A 25,520-nucleotide genomic window follows, 5' to 3' on the forward strand; every position below is an offset into this window, starting at 1 on the left:
GGAAAGTGAATTGGCTGTTGCCAGAGGCTAGGGAGAGAAGGGATTGGGAGTAACTACTAATAATTAGTAACTACTAATGGGTTTCTTTTTAGGGTAGTTCAGATGTCTAGAATTGTACAGCGGGAACTGCTGTACAACCTTGTGAATGTATTCAGACCACTGAATTGTATACGTTAAAAGCGTAAATGTTATGGTATGTGAGTTATGTCTGGAAGTTATTACTTAATTTATTACTTAGTTAAAAAATGGCTGCAAGGTTCAGTTACTCAAGGCTCAAAGCCAGGAGCAGTCCTGGGTATAGGGCCTATGAGACAAGAAATCTCTGTGAACTCCTCTGCCTGCTCTAATCTTATCTTCATCAGTAATAAGTAACTGCACAGATGTGGTGACTGACTTGTGTTATTTCTAGCGACCATAATTTCTAGCGAAGTAAATGTATTGGTTACTTAAAGCATCTCCATGCCACACTTTGGAAAACTATGGATTATTTTATGTAACTGCCAAGCTGGCATACTCGATTTTTTACTGTCACTCATCTACCTTAACTTCCCTTTCAAGGTTACATACAATATTTTCTTTTAATTTTTCTATTAAAAAAAGTGGAGATGGGATAGTAGAAAGAGGAATATGTATTTTTTGTTTTGTTTTTGGCCATTAAATTAAACAAGATATTTATTTCTCTAAAGAATTTGAATATTGACAGCATTAAAGCTCTTCCCTAAAGTTTCGCTGTCTTTCGTAACTTCGGGTTCTCACAGGGTGGCCCCGAGGTTTTCTCAGTAGGGAGCACACGGTAATATTTATCTCATTAAACTGTATGCAGCTCCTGCTGTGAGGCAGATTGAGACCTGAAAATGTTCATCACCATGGGAAACAGCAGAAAAAACATTTCAAAAGCACGGAGTAACTTCTCTCAGAATTCAGTGTGGGATACCACTGTATAATTTAGAATCCTTATTTGTATAAAATAGGTTGGCAAAGCATTTCTTCTTTTTAGTTGCTGAATTAATTTTATAGGCCCTTGTTTTCGTATTTAAGTAAAGCAGTGGGTGGTTCTCAACCTTCTTTCCGCTCAGTGAATCCTCTCGGTGCGTGTGTAGGTGGCCATCATAATGGGGGAGGGAGCTGAACGTGTAGTTTTTATAAAATGCCACTCGGTGATTCTCGTATCACCTCCTACCCCACATGAAATTGAGGGTGGCTGCCACAGTGTTGGAAGTCATTAATGAAGTGAAAAGCCCCTTGTTTGTTGGGCAGAAAAATGGCTAAGCACAATTAGACTTGGAGAAGGCTTGCGAAATTTGGGGTGATGTGTTTTTAGAAGTGTCTGATCTGCTGGGTGAGATAGGAGTGAAGAACAGAACAGTAGACTTGGAAGTCAAAGGCTCCTGAGTTACATCTGTACCATCCCAAGTCTGTCTGAAACAGCAGTCACCGTGGGGACTGCGGGGGTGTCAGTGGTATGTGAGTAATCTCAGTGGGTGCTGTGAAAGCCCCCTGTGACTCATGGGTATGAGCCCTGGTTGAGGATAGAATGAAATTTGCAGAGATACATGACCTCCTTGACAGGCCAAACAGCTGGGAGAGGGTACCTCTTCTGCTTTGAATCAACCACCAGATTCCCGTGGCCGTGCCTGACCTTCTAGATAGCTCTTCACTCAAGTGTCCTCTCTCCCCGCCAAGGTTTGTGTGAGGAACCTCAAGGCTGCCTTCCGAGTTATTTCAGTGCCTTTTCACTGTTCTATATAGTCTTACCTCATCCAACATATCCTCTACAGTGCAACCAGAATTTTCATTCTAAAGTGCAAGTAGAATTCAGTTAATTCCCTGCTTAAAATCCTCCACTGATTCTTGTTACCTACAAAGAAAGGCATGTTTATTGATTTCAGTAGAAGGTGCAGCTATGGTGCTACCTTGACTTTTGATTGATTTATTATATATTATGTTTATTTTTTGTATGGAGAAAACTCAGCGTATGTAAATTCATGTAAGCTTACCCATGAGTTTGCACAAAGCCTCTCTCAGTTCAGCCTGTGTGGTGCTGGTCTCAGCTGGTGCTGCTTTCATCCTGCCTCCGGTGGTACATTTGTTGGTTCATTCTGCAAAAGTCACTTTGGGCTTTGTGCAGGGGTGGGGGCCAGATCAGGTTCAACTCTGAAGGCCACAAAAAGGGTCTTAGCTCCGCCCCCCCCCATGCATGTGATCAAAACTATTGTAGGGTTGTAAGGAAGAGTTAATGTTGTGATTTAAATTTTGAGATGACCACTTTGGCTGTTCAGTGAGGTGAATTACAACACAGCTGGAATGGAAGCAGGGCGGTGGATTAGATCACTGCAGAGCCCCCACCCCTACAGCCAGAGACCCTGGCGGCTTTGCAGTAGGGAGGTTGCAGTGGAGACAGACAGATATGCGGAGGTTCGTGACATATTTTGGAAGTATAACTGATAGAACCTAAAACGGTGAGGGAAACAGTAGAAGGAAGAACTCTTAGGTGACACATTTGTATATTTTCATTCTTTAATAGCACATGTAGGTGTGAAAAGAGGATATGAGAACATTAAAATATAGGTGTCTATCCAAAAGAGGTCATTAAAGGTATTTTAAGTCTTTGAATTACTCTTCAGTTAGGTAGCAAACCTCAGGGACCGGAAGGGAGTGTGTGACTTGGAGAACATGAGGGCAGTCGAAGGCGGACATAGCAGAGGCTCCTGCGATCCGACGGACTGTGTCAGGAGCTTTCCAGCGAGTCCGGAGCTCAGCTCCGGGCCTGAGTCTCGTGGGCCAATACTGGCGTCTGGGAACCTGGGCCTCTGATACCCACGGGCTCTGAAGGCTCTGGCTTTGCAAGGAGGGTATCTCACCAAATTCACCAGATTATATTATACATGTTGCATAGAATAATCTTATCCTGATCCTACCCTAGTCAGCTTGGTAAATTTTACTGACATCCAAGCACTTATCCTTGCAGCATAACAAGGTGACGCACTGTAGCCCTCCCATTCTGACTCCACCTCGCAGCCTAACGGCAGGATGTTCTCCAGCACAAAGATTCTACAGTCCTGTGGATCCCACGACGTAACAGGCTACCGCTGCAGTGGCATTTGTTCCTCTAGGTGTCCGTTCTGCATTACTGGCCGTGCAGAGGCACAGTACCAGGGTATGTAAGGGCAGGGCTGGGGTCTGAGATGGCCCCTCCCAAACACTGGAGAAATGCCGGCCACAGTGGCTTCACTCACTTGACCTGTGGTTGCACAGGGAATTCATGCTTCGTTGCGCTGCCTCTCGAAGCAAGAAGCAGGAAAGTCACAGAAGAATTGGCTGCCTGCCTGGCTTCCTTAAAGGAAGGTGCCAGTCATCTGTTGGAACCTTATGCTGGCTTCATCTTCCTTCCTCCTGTCTGAGGACCCTTTACTCTCCATCTTGGTTTGGTGGTGTAGGAATTCTGGAATGTTACTGTCCTCTTGTTTTGTTTACCCAGTACAGAACCTTGCCGGGGTATCCGACCTTTTGGTGTCTCTGGGCCATAATGGAAGAAGAAAAGTTGTTTTGGACCACACATTATATACACAAACACTAACAAAAACTGATGAGCAAAAAAAGTTTTTAAGTAAGTTTTGGGACTTGTTCCAAAGATTTTTATCTATTTTGTGTTGGAACATATTCATGGCCACCCTGGGCCGCATGTGGCCCATAGGCTGTGGGTTGGATGCCCCCAATCCAAGGCTCATGTAAAATGTTGGCTGACAATTCACTAATACTGCCTAATACATGTTTATATCTACAATATCCAGTTATTGCAAAGACACCAAATATAGGGTAAAAAATAAATGCACGTGGGAATGGAATATGTTATAGCTTGTTAAATAAGTACCATAGATAGAGATGTGTTCAAAATATTGTAGGAACTCAGATATTGTGGGTCTCCCCAGACTTCAAATGCTAGTTGGAACAGAGATGATGTTACAGATTAAAAAATATTTTTATATCATCATAGAGTTTAGACAATATTGGTTGGTATAATTATATATTATCACCTCTCTGGATTTCCTTCGAAAAGAAAAATAGAAGTGGGCAGTAGCAATAATACTGTCAGGGAATTGGATGAGTAGGATAAAAATTATGGTGCCTATTTGGTTATAACAATTCCTTCAAAATTGTTCATCTGAGGATCAACTTGGTGCAATTACATAACTTTCCAAAGCACACCTTTTTCATCATGGACAGAACTATTTTTCTAACTTTTCAGATCACAGATATTGGTGTGACTTTTAATTGTTTTTATTTTGTTCCGAATGTCCAATCTCATTAAATTCTCTTATAAGGAGAGAGATGCAAAGAAAAAAAAAGAAAGCAGTGGTAATAAGACAGAGGGCGACAAATATTTTTTTCTTTTTTTGTTGTTTTTATCTATTTTCCAAAGTTTCTACGATGAACAACAATTAGTAATCAGAAAATACATAGAACATATAACTTTTTAAAAGGTAGTTTTAGCCCTGGCTGGTATAGCTCATTAGATTGAGCGCAGGCTGCAAACTAAAGCGCCATCGGTTTGATTCCCAGTCAGGGCACATGCCTGGGTTGCAGGCCAGGTCCCCAGTGGGGAGCCAAGTGAGAGGCAGCCACACACTGATATTTCTCTCCCTCTCTTTCTCCCTCCCTTCTCTTCTCTCTAAAAATAAATAGATAAAAATCTTTAAAAAATTTATTTTAAAAAGGTAGTTTTAGATAACTGGATATGATAAAAGGAGGACATTCCAGGGAGAACACTAGTATTGGCATGATTGGTTATGAAACACTTACCTGCTTTCCTAATCCATATATTTTTTAGGATACATTTCTTTTTGTTTAGCTTTATTCCATTTGAGAAGATAATGTGTTTGAGTTGAGCATGGAAATAGAGGAAATCTTTGTTATTGCAGCTTTGAATATTTCTACTCTCATTACTAAATTCATTGCGGTGTCTTATGCATCGACTGTTTGTGAATGAGGATGACAGGCAGTCTGGTCTCTCCTGCCATTTCTGTAGCTAACTTTACACTCTCTCTACTACTGCTATTCTGCTTCCTCCTACTCTGAGACACAACACCAAGAACAGAGGTCTCCTGTTGTAAGTCACTGTGTCACTGTTGCTTTGGAGATGATCCCTCTGCTGGAGAAACTGGGCTGGGTAGGGAATACAGTAATGCCAGAGTGGCTTTTTAAGAGGTCTGCATGTGACCTGAGCCAAAGCCAGTTTGAGCAGATGCTCAAGTAAGTTGCTTAGCAGCTAGGAGGAGGAGGGACAACTAGGATCCAGTAAGTGTTTAAAAACAAAAAACAAATGTAGTTCCTATAAGGGTTTCTTTCCTCGACTGAATGAGAAGAATAGAACAACAAAAAAGCAAAGGGGTTTTGGGAAACTGATAGCATAGCATTTTGTTTTGGTGGGTGGAAGTGAAGAACAAGCCCTCCTTTTTGCTTCATCTGCTTTTGTTTTTGTTTTTGCCAACATAGCAGGGGTTTCTCAACTTCTTTGTAATTAGGGGGTAATTTTCTTTTGCACAGATCTTTGATATTACCACATAGCCGTGGACTGACTACATAAGTAGATGAACGAAGGAATGCCACTTCTGGTTTCACTTCTCTCCCGCCTGAGATATCAGAAATCCTGGAAATGGATGGAGGAGCAATAATCAGTTGTGAAATCATGTAGCTTTGAAAGCAGACAGAGGTTGTTAAAATAGTCTAGATTAGAAGAGTTCATAGAATTATGGTCCTTGGCAGTCTCTTTTCTGTCTCTACATGCATGATGGATGCTGTTTACCATCGTGAAGTATATCATGATGTGATATACTTCAGGAGACAGGGCCAGGTTCAGATCAACCCTGTAAAATTTTGAGAGAAAGTAAAGCACTCTAATTTCTGATCACCATGCGCATTAATGATGTCAGTAAATATTACTCTTTACAAATTGCAACATAGATGAAATAAACTAAGAGTTATGTGCAGTTCCCAAAGTATTGTCCAAAAGGCTTTCTTTTTTTTTTTTACATTTATAAACCTCATACTCTTAACAATTAATATTAAATTATTTGGGGCATGCAAGTCACATCTGTAGAACCACTGCAAAGGGAATCGTTTCCCTAATTTCCTCTTAATATTGTTCATTGCTTGTTCACAACTGATTTTGTGTGTTAACCTTGTTTTCTCCAAATTTGCTGAATTCATTTATTAGCTCTAATAGTTTTTTATGGATTCTTTGGGATTTTCTATGTATAGAAATAATGATGGTTTTACTTCTTCCCTTTCCATTTGGATGCTTTATATTTCTTTTTCTTGCCTAATTACTCTGGCTAGGATTTCTAGTACAATGTTGACTAGCAATGGTGAAATGGACTTCCCTGAGGCTTATCAATTTTGTTGACCGTTTCAAAGGGCCATCTTTTGGTTTCATTGATTCTCTATTATTTTCAGTTCTCTATTTCATTAATCTACACTCTGATATTTATTATATTTTCTCCCTTCTGCTAACTTTGAGTTTAGTTTGCTCTTCTTTCTCTGAATCTTTGAGTTGTAAGTTTAAATTATGTATTTGAAATCTTTTTTAATGTAGCAACTACTCATCTCTACCATTACAGTGGAAAGCAGTTAGTAGATAATACAGTATGTAAATAAATGGTCATAGCTGCGTTGTTTTATTAAAACAGGCTGTGCACCTAGTTTGCCAGCCTGTATTAGCTGCATCCCACAAGTTTTGATACATTTTGTTTTCATTTTTATCCAGTGGCTCCTGCCCCTTCCCCAAAAGTTTTTACTCTGTCTCTCTTCCCCAGCGCAGCCTTAACTGGTTAGCCCCTGTGCTTTGGGGGTGCAGGTAGAGATGTGGGCCTGTAGGGGGGCAGAGTAGGGAAACAGGGTTGTTGCCCTCACTGTAGTAGTTTATGGTTTTTATTACTTAGGTGAAAAAAATATGGGTAAGGTTTGTACTTTTTCTACCTTGGTTGGCCCATATCACTGAGAGAGGCTTTCTCTGGTCTCCTGTCCAGTCTCTTGTCTTATAGTAACTGAAGTCATGGCAGAGACAGTGAGTAGGTGCAATTCCCTGTTTGTGCAGCATCCATGGGCTCTGTATTCTCACGCTTGCCCATGGTTGTGACTTTGTCAAATTAACACTTGTTAAGTAGAGCCCTGGAGTGTCCAATGGTGAGCCTTGCCTCAACAAAATATTGCTCACAGGCTCTGAAGTACCTTGGGGGGCCCACTCAGGAAGGTTAAGGCAGGGTACAGGCAGAGACAGCAGGGTAAGACCTGGGGCATATGCCTCTATTAGGGTTCATGGGTAGAATGTTTTGGACTGCCTAAGGCTAAGTCCATATCAGCCAATTCAAACTAAAAGGAGCTGAGGTTTGGTAAGCTTTGTGGGGTTTTAATCTAAGGACTATGCACAAGTGCAAGGTCTTGGGAGGCAGGGAGAATGCTTATCACACAGGCAGTTGGGGTGGCCCTGACAGAGACTTAGATTCTCTTCACTCTTCGGACAGTTAACGTAGGACGTGAGCACTTGAAGGAGGGCCTGATGTTATTTTAAGGCCCTCGAAGGCCCCTTGGCTACACAGGGCGGGTGTCAAGGCAGTGATATGGAGTAGTTTTGCTAAACTCCCAGCAACCATGTTTTACCTTTAATAATTTGTCATAAATTTTAGTTGAATTCTTCTTAGCTATTTGAATGAGAGACTCATCTTCCTTCTGTGCTCTGCCATAGTGTAGCCAGTGCTGGTAAACCACCTGACCTTGGAGGCCTGTCCTACAGTTAAAGCCAGGAGGTTGCATTGTGATCTCTGCTCTTGAGTGGGTGCAAGAAAACTCGTGATTGTGTTGTGTAGGTTGTTGGATAATTTTTTTTCTGTTTTCTTTTTTTTTTTAATTTTATTTAGTTATTTTTCAAGTACAGTTTTTTGTCTATTTCTCCCATCCCAGCCCCCCCTGCCCCGTCTCCCCACCTCGCTCCCATTTCCTCCCCCCTCCCCGAGTCCTCATTCCTGTGTACCATATGATCTCATCTTTAACAGGAAGCTAAACAACAAAACAAACAAGCAAACAGAATAAAAACTAAGTATGAAAGACACTGGATATTTTTTTTTTGTTATTGCAGAGCATTGCTGCCTTCATCCTTCTGCATCCCGGGTGGAAACTGGAAGTCCATCAGATTTTTTTTTAATTCAGTACACCTAAGTGTCAATAGGAATAGGTCTTTTCTTTAATTTGCCACCTGGGGCAATAAGCCTGACTCCTGGCATTTGGAATCTGGGCAGGTGAGAAGGGCTGGGCACTCATTGTTCAGAATGCAGGTTTTTAAGGACTTTATATTTTAGAGCACTTTTAGGTTCACAGAAACATGGAGCAGACAGTACGAGCTTCCCACATATCCCTCTCCCCCAACAAACATGACTTCTCCCACTGTCACCATTCTGTGCTAGAGAAGTGCATTTGATACGCTGGTGAACACATAGTGACACATCATAATTACCCTAGGCCCATAGTTTATTTTACATTAGGGCTCAATTTTGGTGTTGTACATTCTGTGGATTTTGACAAATGTGTAACATGTATCTACTTATAGTCACACAGAATACTTCAACTGACCTAAAACTCCTCTGTGCTCCGCCTGTTCATTCTTTTTTTACCCTTGGCGACCACTGATTATTTTACTGTTTCCATAGTTTGGCCTTTTCCACAATGCTTATACTTACAATATGAATCCTTTTCAGATTAGCTTCTTTTACTTGGTAATATACATTTAAGATTCCTCCATGTCTTTTCATTGTCATAGCTCATTTCCTTTTAGCGCTAAATAGTATTGCACTGTCTGGACACACCACAGTTTATCCAGTCACTCACTGAAGGATCCTTGGTTGCTTGTAAATTTTGGCAGTTATGAGTAAAGCTGCTATAAACATCCATTTGCGAATTTTTGTGTGGACATACGTTTTCCAGTCATTTGGGTAAAAAACAAATAACATTATTCTGAATCAGATGGTAAGAATGTGTTTCGTGTTTTAAGAAACTGCTAAACTGTCTTATAAAGTAGCTGAATGTCGCATCGCCACCAGCAGTGGGCGAGAGTTCCGGCTCCTCCACATCCTCGTCAGCATCCAGCGTGGTCAGCGTTTTGGACGTTGGCCATTCTAACAGGTGTGTAGTGGTACCTCATTGTTTAATTTGCAGTTTCCACCTGGTGTGTGACATTAAGCATCTTTTTACGTGCTTGTTTACCATCTGCGTATGTTCTTTGTTCAGGTGTCTGTTCAACTCCTGCCCATTTTGTAATCAGGTTATTCATTTTCTTGTTGTGCTTTTAGAGTTCTTTGTATGTTTTGAGTAAGAGTCCTTTATCAGATGTGTCTTTTGTAGATGCTTTCTCCCAGTCTGTGTCTTGTTAGATTTTTTTCACTGAATCCTCTGCTGTTGTCCCTCGTCTCATTCACGCCCCACTCTGTGCCCACTGTCCTCAAGCCTAGAGCTCTTCCTGGTCGCTTTTCTCAATTCACTTCCTTTCCATTTCTTACCAGGAAAGAGGACAGTTAATTGCTTGCTCCAACTGATAACCGGGGGCTTAACTGCTCTTGACAAACTTGGAAACAACCTCATCAGGTTTTACCCCATGCTTTCCAGCACTCAGCTGGTCAAATCAGCTTATGTGTCATCAGTGGCATTTCTCCCTGTCAGCACAGGTTTCATTTCACAGCTTCCCTACTCCTGAAAAATCATTCACTGTTTCTACATCTTCTGGTCTCTCTGGCTTGAACTCTTTGCTTTGTATAAGGACTCGATTTAGATGCTCCTTCTCCTTTCCTGCTCTGTGGCATCTGGTCTCTTCTATTGCTTGTGAGTGAGAAATTGAGGCGGTTTTTTGTAGAGTTCAGAATTATCCTCTTCCGTAATTGTAAGAGCACTAACTTATTCATCCTTTCTAATGGCTTCATAGTATTCATAATAGTGATTGATTTTTAAGATGCATCTTTATTTTATGATTTTATGTCCCATTAAGAGGGAGAAAAAGCAAACTGTGATACACAATTGATTGTAAGATGCACTCAATTTAAGAGATGTTTAAATGTCATAAAATATGTCTTAGAATCATTCAGTATTCAGCACTATTGTGATCATACAAACAGAAATATATATATGGGTTCTAATCTCCCCAAACTCCTAGAGAGATCTACTTCTCAGTTAAATTGCAGGGACAAAATGTGTCACCGGGAAGTTTCTAACTTTCACTGGCTTCCTCTGGCACTCGTCCTTCAGGATTATCTGACCACAGCAACCCCTGAAATTGTTCTTGTCTCGTGCCTGAACTCAAGTTGCTTTCTCACAGTTCTCCACAACACCCTTCAGTTTACAGCAGTCTGTGTCCAGTCGTCTCTACTGAAAACTTCTCATGCTCTGTACAGTATTCTGTACTCTACAGTTTGATGCTTAACATGTATTCTCTAAACTTATCTGCTGTTATTTTTGTGTTTTACTTTAAGCAGTTACAAGATTTAAGGAAGTTCTATTTAAGCGAGACTATTTATACCATTTTTTGTGGCCATAATGCATTTTAAAAAGTACTGAGCACATAGTGAAGCGTTCACTACAAGTTTGTTGATTGATTTTTTTGTTATGTTTGGTAGCCAAATCCCATTGCATTCTTATAAGCCTAATAACAAGACTTCTGTTTGCTATTTTAGAAGTCAAGTTAGATTTTCTGGGGAAACAGATATATTCTACATTACCATAGAGGGCAATTCCTATCTCCAATAAGAAACTGCTAAAAAGGTTTCATTAAACTCTTTTAAGTGGCTTTATTGCATTTGAGAAGATAACTTGTTTCAGTTGAACATGGAAGTATAGGAAATACTATTATTGCAGCTTCAAACGTATTTTCCAATAAGATTTTTCCAATAGAAACTCAGAAGGAGCAAACATATCTTTAAAGGTAATGTCCAAAGTGATTGGATTTTTAAGCTCTTTTAAAATTAGTTTGGTAGTGCCATTGGCCTAAATAAATCCAAATGAGCATTTTGTTTTGTTGTTAACTGCCTTGTAAATGTTTCATTTGGACATAAGTCTATAGTTGGAATTAGTTTGATTACATAATGTATGAAGAACAGCCTTTTTTTTTTCTTTTTACCTTAAAACAAGAGAGACTAGACTGACATATAAAGAAGAATGGCAGTAATTTGTTGCCAGGACTGTGGGTATCACATGTTCCCCTCCCACTCTCCTTGAACTTTACTCCAGTGCATCTCTCTAGTAGATCTAATTTTGTAGTCATTAGTGCGAAATAAACGTGTGGCTGAGTGTTTTGTGCGAATACGGGTTCGAGGGTTTATATCTCACATCACATATAAAAGACTGTTGAAGTGCTCTTTAGAGTCAGCCTGCTAGTTGCCTGGTTTTTTTTTCACCACTTTCGCAGCCTCTTAAAAATTCTATCTGCAGTTAAAAACATTCCGTACCTGGTCTTTGGCTTACAAACTCTGCTCAGAAAAAGAAAGGATGATTCTATCACCTCTAAAAGAAAAAGTTTTAACATGTCCTTATATAGCACTAAGGTACACGTTCTAAAAGGCGAACCATTCCACAGAAACATTAGCTTCTCTAAGCAAGCTGTTTACAGTTCATCAGTGAAGGTTGATAATTTGGGAACATTTTATTTACAAGACTGGCCTGGGAGTGCTATGGAAACCGCGGCGCACAGCTGTGGGCTGTGCTCTGGAGCAGGCGCAGCAGAGCCGCCTGGCGGAGGTCACTGAGCCACTGTTCTGAGTGAGAGGTCCGAGAGCCTCTTTTCAATATTCTCTAACTTTGGTGCCTTAAAACCCAACTAATTTTTTGGTAATTAGTTCAGCTAGAAGAACCAAAGGCTTATAATAAAAATAGAATTATGAAAATATACCCTTTCTGTGTTTAAATGTACCAGATCTTTTTTAAAAAATGGTATCTCAGACTTCCCCTTTACTACTTTGTAAATTCCCTTGTGTCTCAGTATAGTGCCCATGCACTCTGAGTGTCTGTCTGTCTGTCTGTCTCTATCTATCTATCTATCTATCTAGCGCGCTCTCTCTCTCTGTAGTTGGCCTATTTGTTGCTGACATTGATCAGAAAAGGAAAGTAAATAAATATCCAGAATCTTCAAACGTACAAAAAGTAAAGATAGGGACAATAATCCTTACTATTTGTAATCTTTACTATTACAAAATTATAACAATATACTGTAATAAAGAATAAAAGTAAAGGGTAGCCTCCCTTTGACTCTGTCTTGGTTATGTGGCCTAATGTAGTAGGTGTCCTATAGGGTCCAGTGACACAGCCTCCCCATCACCCAAGCCAAGTACCTGAGGTGCACCCTTCGTGTGGGCTGAGTACGCCCTCTTCTTGTAATTGAGCCTTGATTGCTGTTGGAAGATCTGTGGGATGGATTTACCCTGGCCAGTCAGCTGCAGTGATTGGCTGTGACCACTGACCACCGCCCTCTGCCCCCTGTGGAGGATCAGCCGTGCAGGGGCAGAGTGGTGGTGCTCTGACCTGGTCTGTAGCTGTCCGCTGGCTGCACAGGCTCTGGGGTTTCCCAGGTGGTGCAGGCCAGGGTCAGCCCCCATCTGTGTTTTGCCTGGGGCCACATCGCCTGACCTATAAGGCAACCTGAGGTGGCTGCTACTTGTGCTGGGCTTGGAGATTCCCAGGCAAAGCCAAGCTGTGAATATAAGCTGGCTGCTGTTAGTGCTGTGCCTGGGGCCACTCAGCAAGATGTACAGGCCTCGGGGCTCACTGAGGCTGACTGTTGCTTTTTGAAAGCATTTAGGAAGTTGTGAAGCATGAGCCAAGACCAGCCATTCGTATGGAAAAGTCAGTGTTAACAGTTTGGGTGTTCCTGTAAGTTGGGTGGGACAGAGTCTCTGGGGATCTCCGTGGTGCAGCAAACTGTATCAGCCAGGTCCATGGAATCTCTGACCTGGCACCTGCCTGCTGGCTTTGTGGCTCTGTGGAGGCACTGCTGTCCTTTCTGTCTTGGAAAAAGCAGTTCTTCAGCTCCTTCCTTGATGCCATACGCTTCAGTTCCTCCCCGTCCGCCACTGGTGCCTTTCAAGCTGCTTCCCTGGGCTGGAGCACAGAGGGAGTGAGTCTGAGTAAGTCCATGTGTGGGTTCTGTAAGAGGGTCTGCTTGGGACTCCAGAAATTTCTTGCACCAACTCAATCCCCACTGGGCTTTTCGGCCAGAAGTTATGGGCACTTATCTTCCTGGCACTGGAACCCTTGGTGGGGGGCCCTGGTGTGAGGATATCTCCTCACTCTGGACATATCCCTCCCGAATTTTTATCTACCACACGTGGATGTGGGATCTGCCCAGTCCATGTCTCCGTCCCTCCTTCAGTCTGGATGCATGTGGTTTCTTTAATTCCATGATTGTTGTACTTCTGCTCAGCTCATTTTCTGATGGTTCTGAGTGACGGTTGTTCTATATTTTAGCTGTAATTTTGATGTGGTTGTGTGAGGAGGTGAGCCGTGTTTACCTAGGCCACCATCTTGATCTGAAGTTGCTCTCTTCTTATGAAGGCACAAATCCCACCATGAAGGCCCACCCCCATGACCTTGCCTAAACTTAATTATCTCCCAAAGGCTCCATCTCCAAATACCATTATATTGGGGATTAGGGTTTCAACACAGGAATTTTGTGGTTTTGTGGGAGGTTTGGGGGAGGGGACACACAATTCAGTCCGTAGCAGCCAACAATGAGAACTATTTCAGAAACAATTTTTTTAAACCTAAGTGATATTTTAAAAACTAGGATCTAGAATTATTCTCATTTTATCTGTGGGTAAGATTATCTGAAAATCTTCATAGAAAAAGTTAAAGTTACTCACTATTGCTTATTCATCTGGGAATATATTGCTAAATTATGCATTATTGGAATAAAGTGGAACTGTGAAATTGTGTGCAATTGCTGAGATGATTGTACTCTCCCATTACATAAATGTTCATAGTTCCAGAAAACCGGTAAATGGCTCTTCGTGTCTGTTAAAATAGCTTATGAGAAGAGATATTGGAGAGTTTTCTTTTCCTATGTGGAAAATAATATCCAGTTTTATGGATAATTATGATCATTCACTGAAGTTTCTTTTGAAACTAGTCTTCTTCTCTCCATAAATGGATGATGCAATGGTAAGGAAGCCTTACCATCTTATAGTGCTTTATATTTTTCAACAAAACTTTACGTAACATTATTCTAAAAATGTCAAAGATGGGTTGATCTTATATCAACAATACCCCTAGGGTAGAATAAGTATGATCTTTCTTTAATATTGAGAAACTTGAAGCTTGAAGAAGATATTTTACTCAAGGTCATAATCCAATTTGGATCAGTTCTGCTACTTCAAGTCATATATGCTATGTGTTTAAAGAATATAGAATATTTATATTACCTTGGTCTGAGAAATAGTAATTAATCAGAGAAATATTCCAATAAATGTTTACTCTTGTAATTATGTAGAAAGGTGAATAGTTAGAGGATACTACCTCTAGTAAAGTGTACTTGAAATTTTATATATATTATTATTATTATTTTAAAATAATATAATTAAATAGTGATGTATTTCAAAAGAAATACATTTCTTTTGAAGTGAACTGAATACACTTCTTCTACATTTACAAGAGCACTATTGATATATTATGTTTGGCGTCCTTTTATTACTACACTTTAAGTTTTTAGAAACTTATTTTAACATTTCTTTCCTGGAAGAAATGCTAATATATGATTGCTATGATATTGCATATTTTTAATATAATATATCAGTACTTTCAAATCACATAATAGGGTTTTTGAAGCTTTTTTGTAGTGGTAAAATCCCTGGATTATTCAGCAGAAAGTAAACAAAGTGGGCACAAATTGAAAATTTTTAAAAGCTGGTGTGGTTCATTGGTTGAATACCAGCCTGAGAATCAAAGGGTCGCTGGTTCAAATCCCAGTCTAGGGCACATGCTTGGATTGGGGGCCAGGTCCCGGTAGGGGGCATGCAAGAGGCAACCGTATATGGATATTTCTCTCTCTCTCTTTCTCACTCTCCCCCTTTGTCTAAAAATAAATAAATAAGATCTTTAAAAAACTTTTTTAGCTACCAGCTTTATCTGGTTGGATGGCTTGTCTGTGTATAGATCAGAAATCAGTAATAGCATCTTTTCCACAATACTCCATTCTGCTGTGTAACAGGAAAGCAGCTGCAGGCAACCCAGTAGTCTCCCCTTTTCTGGTTTCATTTTCTTCGATTTCAGTTACCTGTGGTCAGCCATGGTCTGAAAATATTAAATAGAAAATTCTGGAAATAAATAATTCAGAAGTTCCAAATCGTGCGCCATCATGAGTAACGTGTGCAATCTTGTGTCGTTCCCCGCCCCCCGCCCCCGTGCTGTCCAGGGTGTGACCCACCCCTAGTCCAGTGTTTCCATGCTGTGCCTATGGAACAGTAAATTATTTCGAGAGAGACCATATTCACATAACTTTCATTACATTACATTGTTATAATTGTTTTATATTATTAGTTACTGTTAATCTCTTACTGTGTGAATTTACAAATTAAACTTTATCATGGGTACGTATGTGTAGGAAAAAACAGAGTACATATAGAATTCAGTACTCTCTGCAGTTTCCAGCATCCTCTGGGGTCTTGGAATGCATTTCTTGTGGACAAGTGAGCACTGCTGTACATGAACCAGTGGCGGAGCTGTGCTCCACAGAAATGACTTCAAAGAAGCAGCAGCCATGTATTGTCTGCAGGCTGTAGTTTACTGACCTCTAGATTAGAATATAAAGTGAAATAGAGCTCCTTATTATAATAGTTCCCTGTTATTTGTCAGATGTTTTGGTTACTTTTCTTAAATTCTCTTCTTTCTAACTTAATGCTGTAATTTGTACTTTTGTCCTTTTTCATTTCACCTTTTACTAATTTTATTAACACTTCACCAACTTTCCCAGGTTCTTTAATATCCTCACACAGCTTCCCAACCTGCTGTCGAGACCCCCAAATTAAATTCTGCTAACATGTATTGAGTTTCAGGAATGAGTGGTATCAAAGAAGTGGAAGTGCTGGACACAAAGCGAGGTGGGACTCCCACAGGTTTGGGTGGTCTTGCAAGGCAGGACTTGAACTGACTTTTGGAAGACTGGAGGAAAATTAAATTTTTTTTAAAAGAAACAATAAAAAAATTTTAAAAGGAAGGAAATTTTGCCATTTGCTACAGCATGAATGGACCTCGAGGGCGTAAGGCTAAATGAAATAAGAGAAAGAAAAAAAATAGTACATGACCTCAATTATATGTGGAATCTGAAAAAAAGCCCCCACAAATAGGCAAATGAGAATACTGAGCTCATAGATGTAGAAAACAGATTAGTAGTTGCCAGAGGCAGGTGAAATGGGTGAAGGCGGTCAAGATGTACAGACTTGTAGTGATAAAGTCAAAACGTCACGGGGATGTAATGTACAGCACGATGACTATAGTTAATAGCACTGTATTGTATATTTGAAGTTGCTAAGAGATTACATCTTAAAATTCTCATCACATAAAAAATTCAAAAATAAATACAAGGGAGGAGTGTTTCAGTAAATTACTGACCAGGGGAAGCTCACATTGCTTCCCTCCCGCATCCCCGGTTAGATGGCGTCCCACCAGAGACTGATCCTTTTCCAGATCATTACCTCGAGCAAAGTGCTAACAGTGGGACTTGTTTTTCTCTGGAGATTCTGTCTTCTGGGTATCTCTTTTCCTTTCATGTGCTTACTAACATTTGTAGGAGACACACACAGACCTACCCCAGGGGAGGTCTGAGACCTGTGACCATGACCAGCTCCGCTCCAGGCATTCTGTCCAGTGCACTTCTGTTGGGCGGGCTGGTGTGTTTTTTCTTGGTTTCCCAGTCTTGGGACCCCGGGGAAGGGAATAGGAGACTCTGCTGAATTTACAAATATGTAAAAGAAAGGAGTCCTCCGTGGGGCCCTGTGTTAGCTCATTGGGGACGTAACTTGGGGTTTGGAAGGAATTAGGGTGATTAAAAAAAGAAAAAGACTATAAATAATGATTTATTTCCCTTCTGTGCATCTGTTTTCCTGTGGACATTGGAGGACAAAGGTAGCTATATTAAGAAAGTTTGGGGCCTGTGAGATTCAGTGGTGCAGTCTCCTTGATCTCCTGAGTACCCCAATGTTCATAGCAGCACAATTTACAATAGCCCAGTGTTGGAAGCAACCTAGGTGCCCATCAGTAAATGAATGGATCAAAAAATCATGGTACATTTACACAATGGAATTCTATGCAGCAGAAGGAAAGAAGGAGCTACTACCCTTTGCAACAACATGGATGGAACTAGAAAGCATTATGCTGAGTGAAATAAGCCAGGCGGTGAAAGACAAATACCATATGATCTCACCTTTAACAGGAATCTAAACAACGAAACAAACAAACAAGCAAAATATAACCAAAGACACTGAAATAGAGAACAGGCTGACATTGACCAGGGGGAGTGGGGAGTGGGAAATTTCAGGGGGAAAGGGGAAGGGTTTACAGGAACTAGTATAAAGGACACATGGACAAAAACTAAGGGGGGGGGTGGAAATGGGAGGGAGGTGGAGGGCACTGGGGGGGTGGGCTGGGATGGGAGTAAAGGACAGAAAACTGTACTTGAACAACAACTAAATTTAAAAAAGAAAAAAAGGTTGGGGCCTTTTTACCTTTGCTATAAGTAGATGTTACAAAATAGCTGTAGCAGACCAAGCAAGGGAGGGTATGGCAGGAGGACTGGGTCTGCAAAAGGAAGCCTCGTGCGAGGAGAGCGAAGGCCCCTTGCAGGTGAGGCCCCCATTGTGTCTTTTTTCTGCAAGTGCAGCTGCAGGCGCAGCAGGGGATCAGCCCAGATGTAGCAGTAGGGTCTAGAGCTACCAGGATGGTGTGAAGGAGGAGCCAGCTAGTCTCTCTTAATTGCCCCAGGTTACGTAAATGAGTTCTCTGCAAAAATGGCAATACTTCTGTATCTTAACTGCAGTGTGTGCTGTTTGCTACTGAAACTTGAAGTAATATCACATTAAAACGAGCAAAGTTCCAGGACACTGCTTTTTTGCATCTGGATTGTTGGATTGTATAGCGCTCACTTCTTTTTACTTCAGAAGAAGGTGGGCGCATCTCGAAGCCTGAAGTAATAATAGTCACAAACAGCGCACCGTTGGGTCACAGTGGTGTGATGGAGGGTGTTCGGGAACATAGAAGCATGGGAACACTGCTATAAAGGGAACAGGTCATGTGGAATTAAGGTTGAGGAGATCTCAATGGAATCATTAAAACCCAAGGACTAAAATGAAAATAAAGGTCTGGGCCCAGAACACTCTGGCTGTAGGAAAGCGCCTTGCTTGGAGGTAGAGGGAAAATGAGGCAGTGAGTCAAACCACAGCACTTGATATGCCAGCAGAAAAATACTTACTGGAATTTTTAAGACCACTTGGGAGAGAAGAGGATTGGCTTTAAAAGCCACAGAGGAATTAGAAAAGGAAATTTCTAAATTTAAAATGTTGTTGATTCATAAAATAAATATTGAACCACTGATAGAGGCCTCTGGGAATTCTTAGGGCATAGAGCTTCCACGCATGCGAAGTCTCCCCGATCTGCAGGACCCCCGTGCGGGGCAGAGACTTTCTGCGAGGTTTCCTCCGGGTCCCCACCACTGCCCCAGGAAGCCAGACTCCTTTCCCCGAGGTCAGGTGGCCTCCCTTCTCTGTCTCTCTTCCTCTCTGTTTTATTTGTGGTAAAACATTTTTAATTTTGAATGCTTTAAAATCCTAATTAAAAATTCTTCAACTGTACATTTTAAGATTGTTACAAGATAAACGATTTGCTGAGTGAATCGTTGTATGAGTTCAGAAACGATACATGGCGTTTCAGTATTATCAGTCAATATTAAGTGTGTAGAAAAATATCAATCCAAATGAAAGAATTACCTTCCAGGTTAGAAAAATAAGTAAACCAAAGTGAGATAAGCAAAAAATTAAAAAAGAGTAATGTTCCCTGAATCGTTCTCCTTTCTTCTTTAAAACCATGCAGGTCATATATGCTCTGAACACTAAAAACGATGAGCATGAATCTGCAATTCGAGCCCTCAAAGATGCTCACGAAGAAGAAATCCAGCAAATTCTTGCCGAAACAAGGGAGAAAATATTGCAGTATAAAAGCAGGGTAACAGAGGAGTTAGACCTTAAGAGGAAGATTCAGGTTTTAGAAGCCTCGTTAGAAGATCACAAGAAAATGAAGCAGCAGGCTTTGACAGAATTTGAAGCCTATAAGCACAGAGTTGAGGACATGCAACTTTGTGCAGAAGCGCAGCATGTCCAGCGCATAGTGACCATGTCGAGAGAGGTTGAAGAGATTAGAAGGAAATTTGAGGAAAAATTACGGAGTTTTGGACAACTCCAGGTACAGTTTGAAAAAGACAAAAGGCTGGCCTTGGAAGATTTGAGGACTGCTCACAAACGGGAGGTCCAGGAGCTGCTGAAGTCCCAGCAGGAGCAGAGCATCTCTGTGAGTAAGGGGCAGAAGACAGAGGACCTGCACAGAGTGGAGGTGGAGACCTTGAACAGAACCCTCGAAGAGCTAAGACTTGAGCGAAAAAAGCTGATTGAGGATTATGAAGGCAAGTTGAATAAAGCTCAGTCCTTTTATGAACGTGAGCTGGATACTTTGAAGAGATCACAGCTTTTTACAGCGGAAAGCCTACAGGCCAGCAAAGAAAAGGAAGCTGACCTTAGAAAAGAATTTCAGGCACAAGAAGCAATTTTACGAAAAACCATAGGGAAATTAAAGACAGAGTTACAGATGGTACAGGATGAAGCTGGAAGTCTCCGTGACAAATGCCAGAAGCTTCAGGTAGCCCTTGTTACAGCAGAGAGCAATGTTCAGGTGAGTAAAGAGTATTATATCCAATACATGGGTGTCTTTTTCCTATTTTCCTCTTTTTAATGAGACCACTTTAACTAGTTTTTTCTCCATTTTGCTTTCTTTGTACTCATTTGTGGGAAAAGTCAATGAAGGTATTTTTTGCTACTCTTTAGTTATTGTTATTTTCTACTAGAATTTAGGCCCAAAAGGCCTGAAAAGATATTAAAGACCTCCAAAATAGCTTAAAATCTTGCTGAGTGTATCCTATGAAAAGTTTTTATTTAAATAACATGTTAATATTTTCCATAAGCATTTTGGGAGAATTAAAATACTGGGCTTTGGATTTACTTCTGTGTTTTCTTTTCTCTTCACTAAAAATGGTTATGAGAGTCACCTATCAAAACAGATTTGAAACTAGGCACTGTTAAGTGTGACTTTTGAATGAGAAATTGTTGATGCTTATAATTTAATTATTTAGCTTAGCATCATTCTTGCATGTTAGTAACGGCTATTTGATCTTTCTTAGGGTCTTCAAAAACAGCTTGATGATGCCAAAGAGGGAGAGATGGCCTTATTAAGCAAGCACAAGGAAGTGGAAATTGAGCTAGCAGCAGCCAGAGAACGTTTGCTACAGCAGGCCTCGGATCTTGTCCTCAAAGCTAGTACGTCCGACTGTAGTTCTTGGTGCATTCCTCAGCTAAAACCAACACTTAAATGTTAATTCAAGACCAATTAGTCATTTCTAATAAATAGTTTAAAATTATTTAGACTCAAGCATGTTAAAGATTCTCGTGTCTTACTCATTAATCATCAATAAGCAAATGATAACTTATTTTTAGAAATTTGTTTTTATAGAAAAATTAAGAGTTAGCAGTTATTAAAACACTAGTAAGCCAGTCACTAAAAGGAAAGTGCACTCTAAGAGGCTTTGCCTATTAACACGCATTATAAAGTATGTGAATTAGTGGAATGATAGATACATTACAGCACCCTCATTTCATCTGGCTTATTAATAGGGATTACTTTACATACCAAGGCTGAGTTGCCTGTCCTGACATGGTTGTCCTGCTAATTTCCTAGTTCTTACTAGAGGGTGTGGGTGACCGTGCTGGATCTGAAGTTATATTTTCCCTGAGGGTTTACTGTGCCAGGGGAAGCCATTTGAACTAGTTCTTTGAGGATGTCACCTGACTTGATGATTCATCATTGAATCCCAAATATTCCCTAAAGTAATATTTTTTCCAACCGAGCATGTGTGAGAATCACCAGGAGGACATGCACAACCACAGATGCTGGTGTGTGGGGGCTTTGAGAACTGCCGTAGCACTTGCTTTTTCATATCTTTATCTCACACTCACTTTATAAAAAATTACTAAACTTATTGAGGTGACATTGGGTAATAACATTACGTAAGTTTTAAGTGTGTAGTTCTGTAGTACGTCACCTGCGTATTGCACTGTGTGCTCACCACCCAGAGTCTGCCTCCGTCACCATAGATTTGACCCCCTTTACCCTCTTCTCCCTCCCTCCACCTCCTCCCCTTCTTGTTACCACCATACTGGTGTCTGCATCTGTGAGTTTGTTTAATCAATACCTTTCTAAAAAGCTGTGTGCAAATTGTGCTCAAACAGTCACACTCACTTTTCATCTTTCTCTGCATTCCCTATCTTCTTTTTTTAAGTTTGCTGCTGTTACTTATTTTTTCATAACATTGCTGGCCTTACCTGTCTTTTACTCTGCCTTAGTTATTTATCAGGTCCCTTGTCTAAAACCAATTCAGTTTCAACCAAACTGTTGCCTGCCACCTTTAGTCCCTGCATGCAGATTTCTTCCTTTTTATGGTGGAATTTGAAAAAAGAAGAGATTAGAAAAAACAAATTCCTCATTTTGGTGCCATCATATTAGTCGGTGCATCCTCGTTAATTTTGTTTTACTCCGAATACTTCTATCTGCACCCTGAAGGGATGCCTCTGCTGCAACTTGTATGGCTTGAAATCCTTAAAAATAAGTTGCATGGTCCTGGGTGCAGGGAGCAACATCAGTGCGCTTCTTTCTGATTTAAGCTATTCTACTTGGTACGAAGTATTCCCATGATAAATATTTCCATTTTACACAGTGGAGAAATCAAAGAACTATTTGTACATGCAAACCATTTATTTCACTTAGGTTTTAAGTACAATTTAAGTACAATTGTGTTAATAAATATAGACATGTTTTATCTCACAGTGCAACAGATTTTAAATCGGAGGGGTTTTTCTTTTGGGGGAGTAGGTCATATTGGAATGCTTCAAGCAACTCAAATGACCCAGGAAGTTACAATTAAAGATCTAGAATCAGAAAAATCGAGGGCCAATGAGAGATTATCTCAGCTTGAAGAAGAAAGAGCTTTTTTGCAAAGCAAAACTCAGAGTCTGGATGAAGAGCAGAAACAGCAGATTCTGGAACTGGAGAAGGTAAAAATGGATTGAGGATCCCTCCCCCACCAAGAAAGGAGAGGAAGAAAAGTTTGGTTTTTCTCTTTTTAGTCCATTACTTTAACCCTAGTTGATTTTGTATGAGAAAAAAAGGTATAAATCTGGACTATCCCATTTTATATGTATGTTCAATGCATTGTCAGTAACAATTTATAGTGAAAAAAAACTTAAGGCAGTTCAATCTATTTCAAACTGAATAAACTCCTTTTTGAGTGAGATGTACATTTGTGATTAATTGTATTTGGTTTACTATGGATGAAATGTATTATCACATATATATATCTAGGAAACTTCTACAAAACCAAAAAAGATAACAAACATCAAGCTCTGAAAATTCATTTACCAGCATATTGAATTTCTGGATTAAACAAGTAAGACATATAATTCATAGAGTAATTCTGAATATTTATTCCAATTTTTCAGATATCTGCAATACCAAGTGGGAGTTCTGGACACTCTTTCTCCTTCTCTCAACAACCAAGCATACTGAAAAGTGTCTGTTCTCCTTGCCCCTTGCTCACCTCCCATTCAGTCCTTGCTCGGGTGCAGTCTGGTTTCTCTTACCGCCACTCCACAGACTCAGCGTTTGCCTCAGCCTCCAGTGACATCCTGGTTACTGGATTTGGCGGATCTTGTGTTACTGTGGTACTTACTCCTCTCTGACTTACATCGTCTCTCTTGTGGTATTTCACATTCTCTCACCTTTTCCTCCTATCTCCTGCTCTTGCAGGCTTGTTTGTGAGTTTCCCTCCTCCATTTGTTCCCTTACCATTGATGTTGCCCAGCATTTTCATCTCATTCCACGTGCTCATCGATTTCAGTAACATCAGCTGTCACTTGTTCGGTGGTAGCTGCCAAATCTGTTGGTCTAGGCCACATCTTTTCCCTGAACTTGAACCTGTTTATCTAACACCCACTGTATCTCACAAACATCAAATCGGCATGCCTAGAACTTTGTCTCCACAAGACAAATAGCACTGATTTGGTAAATCAGAACCCTGGAAGTCATTCCTGATTACTATTTCCTTATCTGTTACAGGTCCCATTGATTCTGCTCCCTTAATGTATTTTTATTCTGTCCTCTCCTCCTCATTACCCATTCACGGATGCTAGATTTAGGCACCTGTCCTTTCTTGCCTGGATCACAGTTACAACCTCCTGACTGCTCTCCTTGCCTTGAGTCAGCTCACCAGCCTACTGCCAGGATGATTGTATTTTAAATATCATTTAATTAAATTTCAGGGATTTCTTATTCCTGTCAGAATACTATCCAGAGTTCTTAAAAGACCCCCTATTATTTGACTCCTCCCTAGTTGGGAGCCTCATTCCTGACTGCTCCCAGCCTTGTAGCTTATGTTCTGTCCACGCCTAAACTTCGCCACCTGGTTTAACACCTCTCGTCTTTCAAAATGCTGTACGTGGTTATGAATGCAAGCTTTTGACACCTGGTCTAGGTTTGAAAAATTCTCATCTCTAGTTTCCTGATGGGCCTGTAAGAATTTAAATGACAGAACATGTCACCATCATCAGCTCAGAAGTGTTCTCTTCCAAAAAGCCTTCCCAATCTCTCTTTCTCTGTCTCTTCATCCCTTCCTCCCCCATCCCTTCCCCTTCCTCCCCCTTCCTCCCCCTTCCTCCCCCCTTCCTCTCTCCCACCCTGCCCAGATTAGGCTCCTTTCCTACATATTCACAACATGCCATGCACACTTCTTTTGTAGAGCTTACACAATTATATTGCCATTGTTGTTTCACTTTTTTGTCATTAGATTGTGAGTGCTTAGAAAGCATGTAATTGGAACTCAATAAAATTGTATTGAGTAATATCATTTGAGTGGGTAAGTTGGTAAGCCATTTTAGTACAGTTTTGACATATAGGAAGACTTTCTCTCCAGTTTGCAGATGTGCTAATTCACTTTTGGTTCTTACCTAATAATACTCTGTTTTATCACTTGCTTTAAAATTATTTATTTGCCTGCACCACCTCTCATTTTCTGAAGCACCAATGATGTATTATTTTCATGTTCCATAGTCTAAATCTCGTGGCACTCAGTTCAATCAAGTTTATGTATTCAAAATACTAATAGTACTAGTGAAAAAAGCAGGTGCCAATTATTGATCTTTATTTGTTTTAATTTTAGAAAGTAAATGAAGCAAAGAAAACTCAGCAAGAATATTATGAGTTGGAGCTAAAAAACCTGCAAAATAGATTGGAAGGGGAGGTGGCTCAATTAAATGAGGCCCATTCTAAAACTTTGGAAGAATTGGCTTGGAAGCACCACATGGCAATTGAGGCTGTCCACAGCAATGCAATTAGGGATAAGAAAAAACTGCAAATGGTGAGTAAAGATGCAATTTAGGATTGCATTTAAATTGGTGGAGTTCCTCCTGTAATGATCAGTGTGACCTAATTGTGGAGTAATGAGTTGCTTCATTTTGATGGCTGTTGTCTTGTGATCACTCCGTAAATCGTGGTTCAGAGAGGGACATACATAAAAGCTCTTGACATGAGGTGTAGTTTGTGAGGCTGAATGAGGCATTTCCATTTGTATGAGCTGTAATAGGAACACTCCCTTGATCTTGGCTGTCTGTTCATGTGACAGCAACATCTAGGTACGTACGCTCCTCGGGAAGCCTCAGCTAGAGGAAATGCTGACTCCCTTACCTGCAGTTTTTTTCCCTTGGAAGACGGTTTGTTTTGTTTCCCCTCAATTAAATCATCAACTTCTAATAGTAGTACTCCCATGGTACTCCCACTTTGCTGAATGTTTTTTATTATAAATGGGTGCTGGATTTTACCAAATGCTTTTCTACATCTGTTGATATGATCATGTGGTTTTTGCCCTTCGTTTTGTTTATGTGGTGTATTACATTTATTGATTTGCAAACATTGTATTATCCTGGCATCCCTGGGATATATCCCACTTGATCATGGTATATGATCTTCATAATGTATTGCTGAATGCAGTTTGCCAATATTTTGTTGCGGATTTTAGCATCTATGTTCATCAGAGATATTGGCCTGTAATTTTCTTTCTTTCTTATATCTTTATCTGGTTTTGGAATTAGGATGATACTGGCCTCATAAAAAGAGGTTGGGAGTCTTCACTGTTCTTG

At 40.4% G+C, this 25,520-nt stretch overlaps 1 protein-coding gene across 8 annotated transcripts in view; it reads left to right on the top strand.

Annotated features, from left to right (window-relative positions):
* FAM184A (family with sequence similarity 184 member A) overlaps positions 1-25,520 on the top strand; it is a 107,573-nt gene that overhangs the window by 21,653 nt on the left and 60,400 nt on the right. For 5 of the 8 annotated variants that reach the window (XM_053664897.1, XM_053664893.1, XM_053664894.1 and 2 more), the window contains exons 2-6: positions 19,102-19,953; positions 20,459-20,594; positions 22,204-22,385; positions 22,830-23,051; positions 24,545-24,742. In XM_053664897.1, the coding sequence (XP_053520872.1) occupies positions 19,102-19,953; positions 20,459-20,594; positions 22,204-22,385; positions 22,830-23,051; positions 24,545-24,742 (1,590 nt within the window). The remainder of the gene's footprint in view (positions 1-19,101; positions 19,954-20,458; positions 20,595-22,203; positions 22,386-22,829; positions 23,052-24,544; positions 24,743-25,520) is intronic. The other 3 variants (XM_037128805.2, XM_037128825.2, XM_037128765.2) reach the window with 1 other exon arrangement.

The sequence above is a fragment of the Artibeus jamaicensis genome, unplaced genomic scaffold (assembly GCF_021234435.1).
Source record: "Artibeus jamaicensis isolate MK-2021 breed Jamaican fruit bat unplaced genomic scaffold, CSHL_Jam_final contig_387, whole genome shotgun sequence".
NCBI classification, from domain to species: domain Eukaryota; kingdom Metazoa; phylum Chordata; class Mammalia; order Chiroptera; family Phyllostomidae; genus Artibeus; species Artibeus jamaicensis.